General features: G+C 41.7%; 1 protein-coding gene across 2 annotated transcripts; it reads right to left on the bottom strand.

Annotated features, from left to right (window-relative positions):
* Positions 1-6,222: 6,222 nt before the first annotated feature.
* On the bottom strand, positions 6,223-8,570 carry LOC122462970. Of its 2 annotated transcripts, none has more exons than XM_043528882.1 (3): positions 7,696-8,570; positions 7,276-7,533; positions 6,223-6,512 (listed from the first exon to the last, which is right to left on the bottom strand). In XM_043528882.1, the coding sequence occupies exons 1-2, from the start codon at positions 8,495-8,497 to the stop codon at positions 7,316-7,318; spliced, it is 1,020 nt and encodes a 339-aa protein (XP_043384817.1). In that variant the 5' UTR covers positions 8,498-8,570; the 3' UTR covers positions 6,223-6,512; positions 7,276-7,315. The 2 variants fall into 2 exon arrangements, with proteins under 2 accessions (XP_043384817.1, XP_043384818.1); XM_043528883.1 differs by lacking the exon at positions 6,223-6,512 and having other exon boundaries at positions 7,316-7,533; positions 7,696-8,332; positions 8,429-8,531.
* Positions 8,571-9,020: the final 450 nt, after the last annotated feature.

The following is a 9,020-nucleotide window of genomic DNA, read 5'->3' as shown; positions in this document are numbered from 1 at the left end:
CAGCGAGGATAGTACTACCTGCAGTAGTGACAGGTCCTACTTTGCTAAAAAAGGCCATCTGATGTAGCTAATTGCTACAGATAGCAGCCTCACATACCTATGGTGTGAGAAACTGCTATCTGTAGGAATTAGCTTCATCACACACACACACACACACACATCAGTGTTACAGGTAACACATCCCTACAGATTGCAGTTTCTTATGTGTGTGTGTGTATGTGTGTGTGAAAATGCTATCTGTAGGATCGCACTACCTGCAGCAGCAACAGGTCCTACTTTGCTAAAAAAGGCCGTCTGATGTAGCTAATTGCTACAGATAGCAGTCTCACAGACCTACTATGTGAGAAACTGCTATCTGTAGGAATTAACTTAATCAGATTGCAATGTTACAGGTAGCACATCCTTACAGATAGCAGTTTCTTACACATAACTGTGTGTGTGCAAATGCTATCTGTATTACCGGGCTACCTGCAGCAGCAACAGGTCCTACTTTGCTAAAAAAGGCCATCTGATGTAGCTAATTCAAGCAGTCTCACATGTTAAACCAAACTGATAGTTTTCTTTAACAGTGTAACAAGCCTTGTGGATGCGGGGAAGTGGTCGATATGGTCTATCTTGCCTTTAGTAAGGCTTTTGATACTGTCTCATAAACAAACTATGGCTGAAAGGGTTGAGTCAGGCTGGAAGGGCATAACAAGTGGGGTTCGGCAGGGATCAGCTCTGGATAAGTTTCTATTCAAAATCTTAATCAATGATTGAGATAATGGCATAGAGAGTACAATTATAAAGTTTGTGAACAATAACAAGCTGCACACATACAAAATTGGAAATGACTTCCTAGGAAGGAGTACTGAGGAAAGGGATCTGGGGGTCATAGTGGACCACAAGCTGGCAGTATTGTGTCCAGGTGTCCAGTTCTGGGCACCACATTTCAGAAAAGATGTGGACAAATTGGAGAGAGTCCAGAGAAGAGAAAAAAAATTAAGGTCTAGAAAACATGACCTATGAGGGAAGTAGCATCTTTTTACAAAAGCTGTTCCTTACAATCTACGTATAAATAACTGCTATAGATAGCACATTTCTACGTGTAGCAATTTTACATACACTACAGGGCAAGAAACTGATACCGGTCCTGGGCTGGTCTCTCTGTTCAGGAAGGAGAGAAGGGTTCTGGCTACTGTCTGGCAGAGCGGGGGTTAACGCGGTGTGATGATAGACTGCTTGCAAGTTGATTATTATTATTACTGTTCTTGCTTCTGCTGCTCAGTAGATGGGGGTTGAACTTCCTGGGTCAGACACTGCTGCTACTACAGCCTCCCTAGCCTCCGTCCTCTATTGTGTGAGCCAGGAGCCCGGGCTGAGCTGCTGCTGCTCCCCAGCGGGCTGTGTGTGGGGAGAGCCCTTCCCTAGCGCCCCTCGGGGCCCCGCCAGAGGGGGAGGAGGCTTTCTCCGGGGCTGGAACCAGCCCCGGGCTCTGCCGACGCCAGCTCTTGAGCAGGAGCCTGCAGGTGAGGGGAGAGACCCGGGGAAAGTGCTGGGGCCAGTGTGATGACACAAATCTCAACCCTCCCCTTTTGCAACTAGGTGCAGTTTCTGCCACGCAAAGTGACCATCTTGGCTACTTCTTAGGACTTGCTATTGCCTGGCCAGGGTTGCAAATCAGGAGGGATGGGGTTTTGGTGGAAACACTCACGATTTGCTTCCTCCTTGCTAATGTGCCAAATTGATTTTACCGCCTGGTCCAGGGGTTGCGAATCAGGAGGGATGGGGTTTTTGTTCGAAAACAATCACAATTCCCTCCCTCCTAGCTAATGCGTGCAGTTGATATGTGAAAAGGGAGGTAAGGTTTGGGCGTACCGAGCATGCCCATGAGTCCAAGGTGATACCACAGTGGCCCTTTTGATTTTATTCACTGGCTTCCTCCTTGCTTATTTCCAATGACTTGGCTGCCCGTGTACCTGTCACTGGTCCAGGGATGGTTGCAAATCAGGAGGGATGGGGTTTTGTGGTCAAAAACATTCACGATTTGCTTCTTCCTTGCTGCTTTTATAATTTGCATTATACACATGGACACAAATACCGAGAATATTTTTTTTCAAATGAAAAACATTTATTATTATGTAACCCTTCTGCCAGTCAGAGTTGGCAGCAACAAGGGCTGGATTCAATATCTAGGGGATCTATTCCAGTAACACAATGCAAACCGGCTCGAGCCCCCACCCAGTGACCTGGGACAAATATATACCACCCCCGCTGGGCGCCTCCAAGAGGCAATACTTCCCCTCTCGCAAGCACATAGTCTGAGGGTAGCAAAAAGCCTTTTAATAACAGAGAGAAACACTGTGGCATTATGTTGGGGAAACACCACCAACAGAATTCATAACACAACCCATGAGCAAAAAACCCACCCCAAGCAAATTGGGTCATGCCCTTTCCCTTTGGTTCTTGAGTCCAGCAACCCCAAATCACCCAAAGTCCAAAAAGTCCAGTGGCCCAAAAGTCTCTGTCCCTGCTCAGGGCAGCCCCAGAGTTCGAAAGTTTATCTACAGAGCTTTACCTCCCAACCTGGGTGGAGATGGGGGGGGCAGGGAGAGAGAGAGAGAGGTAAGGGGCACCTTACATGATCTGAAGCTGACCGCCCCACAGCTCCATAAGCCTTTGCTCCGCTCCACTCCGCCAGCCGTCCCACGAACTGCTCTGCTCCGCGTCCCACAAGCAGCTCCCGCCGTCCCATGAACTGCTCCACCAGCCTGACCACAAGGCATTCCAGCACTCCTTGCAAACTGCTCCACAATATATCTTCAGGCTCCCCCACTACTTAACACAACGCTCAGTGATTTCAGCTCTTAGGTGAATTCAGCTTGTAGTAGGGGAGCCTCACTGCTGGTACACTATTAGCCCAAAGTGAGCTCAGCAGCCTGTAACTAGACTCCTAATAGAATCAAAATTAGCTCTGATATTCCACAGTGGAGAGAGGAGGCAGTTCAATTAGCATGTAAGGCCCTCACCAAGGGGCCCAGGCCCATACCACCAAGTATTAATACTTCTCCCCAGCCTCTCTCTATTCACAGAGTTTTGGAATCCATGTCCCTTGCCCAACGAGCGCTGCCTAGTTGATGGCGAGTCCCTCCATCATAACAAAAGGCCCAGTACGGTTCCAAGCACAGTTCCCATAGTCAGGGTAATAATAATTTATTCTTCTTGCCCCAATAACAGAGACACTGGGGATCCCACAGCAGCCAAAGTGACCATTTGGGCAGCTATGGGCTCATGCTAGGCAGGGTGGGTGTGCCTATGCAAATGAGATCAGCCCCTGAAGTTCTTTTCCACAACTTGCCACACCTCACCACCAGATGTCAGGGTGGAGCTCATCCTGACTCTGCTTACATCTATAGTCTGGTATATAAATGAAAAAATTTCTTTTGGTTGCGTTATGTTTTGAACAAGACATTTAAACATAACGGGTTTTGGGGTTTTTTTGGTAAAGAAGGGAACTATGCACAATTTTTGTAGTTGTACTCTTTCTTCTCATCAGTCAGGTAGTCTTGATTGGTTCCTTCTGTAATGCAGGGCACATGTGCCCACCTCTTGCAAGAATCACACTGGACCTTTGATAAGTAACAACTGAGAAAATGAAATCACAGAAGTTATAAGGTTACACATACTTTGCATTCACTCATGCTATTCCTTCCACATGTCAGCATTACCTAACATATGCCTATCAGCATGATGAAAATGTTTACTGATGTGGAATTTTTACAAGAATCATGATCCTTAGGCAGTTTATGGCATTTATTTCTCATACAATTGTATGTTTCTTACCATTGTGCAATCCTCACTTTCCTTTCCACAGTTGACAAGGTTGCAGTATGGGCAGTAGTCCTTCACGCTTTCTTAAAAATAAATACAGTGCTATGAAATGATGAATACGTTATGACCAACACTGAAAATGCAAATCTTGATTTATTAATTAATGTCAATATTTTAATCCAGTCACTGGTTTGAATATATCTTTTTCTTTTTTGTGAGTGATATTTTCTCAAATTTTTACTTTACTGCACCTGTATATAAGAATACCAATTTCATTCAACTGGTCGATCAGTAGCAACCATTCACCCCATTCAAATTTTTGTGTACTTAAAGATATTATTGATTCATAGTCACCATTGCAGAACCAAACCTGTGAGATATGCCACTTCACGGATATTAAGATAATTGTCTGTTACGTGACATAATTCCACTCTTCCTGTTATCTTCACATGTACCTAATGAGTCCACAGTACATGGTAGAAAGTAATTACCTGACTCCTTCATTAGAAGAATTGCTATATGTTTTCTAAACGCAGTATTAGCCTCTTGTGTTGTTTCTACCGTACTGATGTCTTTGTGCTTCAGATATGTTTCTGCAAACTAACAACACTGATATTTAGAATAAACATCATAATTACCAGAGGTGAAAGTGGGCCAGTCCAGCATACCGGTAAGAACCGGCCACCGGTACCGGCCCATACACGGCTGATGTTACACTTCCGCTCTGGCAGTGCTTTATGCTTTAACATCCTTTAACACATTCCCCCCTCCCCCGCCACATCAGCGGCCCTGCCATAGGGTCTGGCAACGCTGTTGCATGCTACTGGCAGGACCGCCGACAGTGTGGGAGCAAAAGGGGCCCTGGTGTTCTGGCAATTTACAAGAGTCTGTTGCTCCCGGCCACTGCAGCAGCAGCTGTCAGGAAGGGCTGGCTGGTGGAATCTGGCCCCCCAGCACCGCACCTTCCGCCGGAGACCCCATCCCTTCTGGGGGCCACAAGCCCACCCCACACACCTTGGCAAGGATGCCAGTGCAGTGCCCACTGGTAATCTCTGGCATTTACTTTCACCCTGGATAATTACACATACATAACAAATGATAATGGCAATTTGGTGTTCAATACCTTTAAGATGAGTGGTCCGCAGTTGTGGCCATCACTTTGTCTGGGATGCTGAACAATTTTACTATTCCAATCAGATGAGGATTTTCTAGTTAATCGTTTGATGAAGTTTCTGAAATTTTTAGAGAGTACATTAGCGGACTGCATAAATGAGCTTCTTTCCTTTTTTTTTTCCCCTCCGGTTACTGGACATAGATACAAATCAATTCTATCTCTTTTTAATTAATCATAGAATCATAGAATATCAGGGTTGGAAGGGACCTCAGGAGATCATCTAGTCCAACCCCCTGCTCAAAGCAGGACCAATCCCCAATTTTTGCCCCAGATTTCTAAATGGCCCCCTCAAGGATTGAACTCACAACCCTGGGTTTAGCAGGCCAATGCTCAAACCACTGAGGTAATGATTGAAATAACTTATTGCTCACATATATACACACTTGCTTTCATATGATTATCTCACTCTTACATAATGTATCACCTGATTTGCTGTGCCCCATGTTGATAATAACACATTCTCAATCATGCAACATGCTACTGTTTCGTGTCCACATTCTGTGAAGTCGTTCCCCAGAGTCAAATCACACAAGTTAACTCAAAGTCCATTACTAAGCATATTTAGTACAAGTACATGCTGTTTCAATTTTTAGTTGTAGCTAACAGGAAGATATTACTCTCACTATTGTTACATTCCCTTTAAAAAAAATTTCAGAGGAACAGTTCATGTCCACTGTAAAAGTAAATATCTAATAAATCACCTCCAATTCCTCAGGCATGTTCCTTCATATCTCATCTCATCACACCAAGGGGTCAATTATTAACAATTCTGTTTTTTTTCATCAAGGCTATCTGTAAGTGTAAATATATTCACAAATTGTACCGGTAATGCGATTATTTCAAAAATTTTATACTGATTTATCAAAAATCATTATGCAATTAACATATTCTCATTTGTAATGTCTCAGTAACACACCAGAGAAAAGCATATTGTGCAATCACTGATCAATTCAATACAGACTGTATTCTTCCAAGTTACATTGTCAACGAAACTTGACAGGAGCATTTTATTTTGAACATTCACATTCTACTTTCCTTTGCATGCACTGAACTCACTGAAAACCCGCAACATGGGAACTTATATCAGTGTTACCATAGTTTGTTACAAATCTCTTATTTAATACCACATTTATTGCCCATAATCCAGAAGTACAATACAAAACATCTTACTGCAAGAACTCAGTGACCTGGTGTGTGGTAAGGAAGTAATAATATATATTTTTGAAGTAATTCACTCTGTATTTATTTAAAAAAAATTAGAAAAGCAATTATAGTTTCCAGTGAAGCAAATCATGAAATGTACATTATACTGTATTTCCCAATTTCATTCAATGTATTACTATTAGAGTACTCCTCCACATCAAACATAGCATTGTATTTGCTGTTTCACATTGTGTTTAACTCACTGAATGAAATTGTGCTTTGCTCATGCTATGTATGAAAGTGTGTTAGCATTTATCTTCACTTTCATTTGTGGAGCTCTGCCTGAGAGACTGACAGTGGAAACTACTGATGAGACGGCTTGTACCTGTTAACAGTCAACAAAGTTATTAACGCATTAATAATTCTGGCACATCAAGAACATAATGAATTTAATATAGACAGGTTTCAGAGTAACAGCCGTGTTAGTCTGTATTCGTAAAAAGAAAAGGAGTACTTGTGGCACCTTAGAGACTAACCAGTTTATTTGAGCATGAGCTTTCGTGAGCTACAGCTCACTTCATCGGATGCATAGCATATCGTGGAAACTGCAGAAGGTCTTCTGCAGTTTCCACGATATGCTATGCATCCGATGAAGTGAGCTGTAGCTCACGAAAGCTCATGCTCAAATAAACTGGTTAGTCTCTAAGGTGCCACAAGTACTCCTTTTCTTTTTATTAATATAGACAGACATGCAAGGGATCCTTAGTGTTACAAATCAGATATGTAAGAGAGTCCTGTAAAAACAAAAAGATTTGTAATCAATGTGCTCTGTCTTACTTAATGTAAAAACTGACTAAGCTGTTCACATACTTGTGTTTAATTAATGGACCCACTGAACTGTACAGCAAAACTGTACAGCCACTAACTGTGGCCCTCAGTTATTCTAGTATTGTATGTCCGACATGCACCTCCAAATACATTTCAGTAAATGTTTGGCAGCAGTAAATACACTGAAATGTTGCAATTTCAGGTTTATGTTGATATTTCAAGGGTATTTGGACTTAAATATGTTGTGCCACATTTTCACGTGATTGTTTACTTATTGAATCAATGTACACTTTCATGTACCATCACAGTAAGTAGCCTACCTTTCCATCTGCTTTCTCAACCACACAGCTCAAATATGCATCAATAACCAACAACACATGATGAAAGAAAGGGCACAATTTCAATAATATTTGATGAATCAATGCCGTTAACAAATACATGATTAGTGGTACTTAAATGTACCTCATCACTTATCCAGCTTCTCGGTTTCAGGCAATGAAATGAAGAGCCATGCAATTTTATGTTTCTCACTTTGGCCTCCAGTCTCTCTGTGTGTTTGCCGGTCATTACAAATTTGACTAGGAAAAAAATATTAACACATATTACATGCATGGTAATACAGTTTCCTTTTTCTCTGTTTTACTACTGTGAATGCCGCCACTTTGTACATGAAAACCTTTAACGTAGTTCCATTTATGAAGTATGTTAATCTATTTAAGAAAGGTGCAGTAACCAATTACCTTTCAGAATCCATTGCTTGTCTTCCACCTCCTCCATAAGCAGGTCATCAAAATTGTCATCAGCATCACTTGTATCATTGTTTGAAACATCTTGCCCTATATACTCCTCTTCTTCCGTTGCTGTGACCTCGATGGTTTTCACTGTGCTGTCGTGAGATACAGTGCCATCCACATTTCTAATCTCTTCTGAGGGTGTTTCTGGTTCAGTGTCACCAACTGCAATTTCAGTACGGATTTTTCCCTCTGATGTGCTTTCAGCAGCTAATGTGGGTGGCCCTTTACATGATTTTAAGTGTGCGATACTGTACATGGTTCCTAACCGTTTCCCTGAGATGGTCTGTAATTTCACTCTCTTACCCTCAACAGTCGTAATTTTGTATGGTCCCCGATACCTAGGTTCCAGTACTCCTCCTTTTCTTGTTCTCTTTCTAGCGTTCAGTAACATAACAGAGTCCCCAACATCAAATGTTATTTCCCCATATTTAGAAGTCTTTCTTTTAGCATAATGTCTTTGTTGTTTTTCTTGTGCTTTAGAAATGTTACTTAGGGCCAGTGCAATGTCAGCATCATGTCTTGATTTCATATTTATGCTGTACTCTTTGCAGAAATCTTCCCCGAATGTATTCATATCTGGGATCTTTGTAAACAAATGGAGAAGGGGTTGTATTTGTAAAATGAAGACACACTGAATGCCATGTGTACATGAAAGGTGCTGGTAATAACATACACTTACCGTGTAATTCTCTGAAACTTCTTCTGGAAACACTGGGTCAGCACAAAACATTAGTCGAAAGGGTGACATTTTTGTTGTTGCGTGTACTTTAGTTCACAAAGAAAACAAAATGGGGTCAAGTAATTCATCCCAATTACTCCCATTGTCATCAACCATCTTCTGCAATGCTCTGCAATAAATGCTCATTGATTGGTTTGTTTAAAAAAAGAAAGTCTCATGTACGGTCTTGACTGAAACAGATCATACATAATCAAAACAGTGTAATACATAATGAAAAAGACTTTCCATGTAACACATTGCTTTTGAAGATTTTTTTGTGAGTTGCATCTTCTTGCATAGCACACTGTACTTGCCATTAGTACTGTAATATTCCCACCCATTCACTTACCTTTAGATGGATTTATTAGCGTTTTCAACCAAGCCTTTGGTTTGTGGGTGGTACAGGCTGGTGAAGCTATTCTCAATCTTTCTCAAATATACAGGTTAAACTGAAAGAAAATAAGTTAGACCATAAACTTACATATAGACTTGTGTTAAGGAATGTTCCTTTGCGTATTTGCCATTACTTTTATGTGTAATTAGCAACAGGAAT

This window comes from Chelonia mydas, chromosome 14, assembly GCF_015237465.2.
Source record: "Chelonia mydas isolate rCheMyd1 chromosome 14, rCheMyd1.pri.v2, whole genome shotgun sequence".
In the NCBI taxonomy this organism is placed as follows: Eukaryota; Metazoa; Chordata; order Testudines; family Cheloniidae; genus Chelonia; species Chelonia mydas.
Note: the sequence above shows the minus strand (reverse complement) of the source record. Positions and strands in the feature narration are given on the sequence as shown.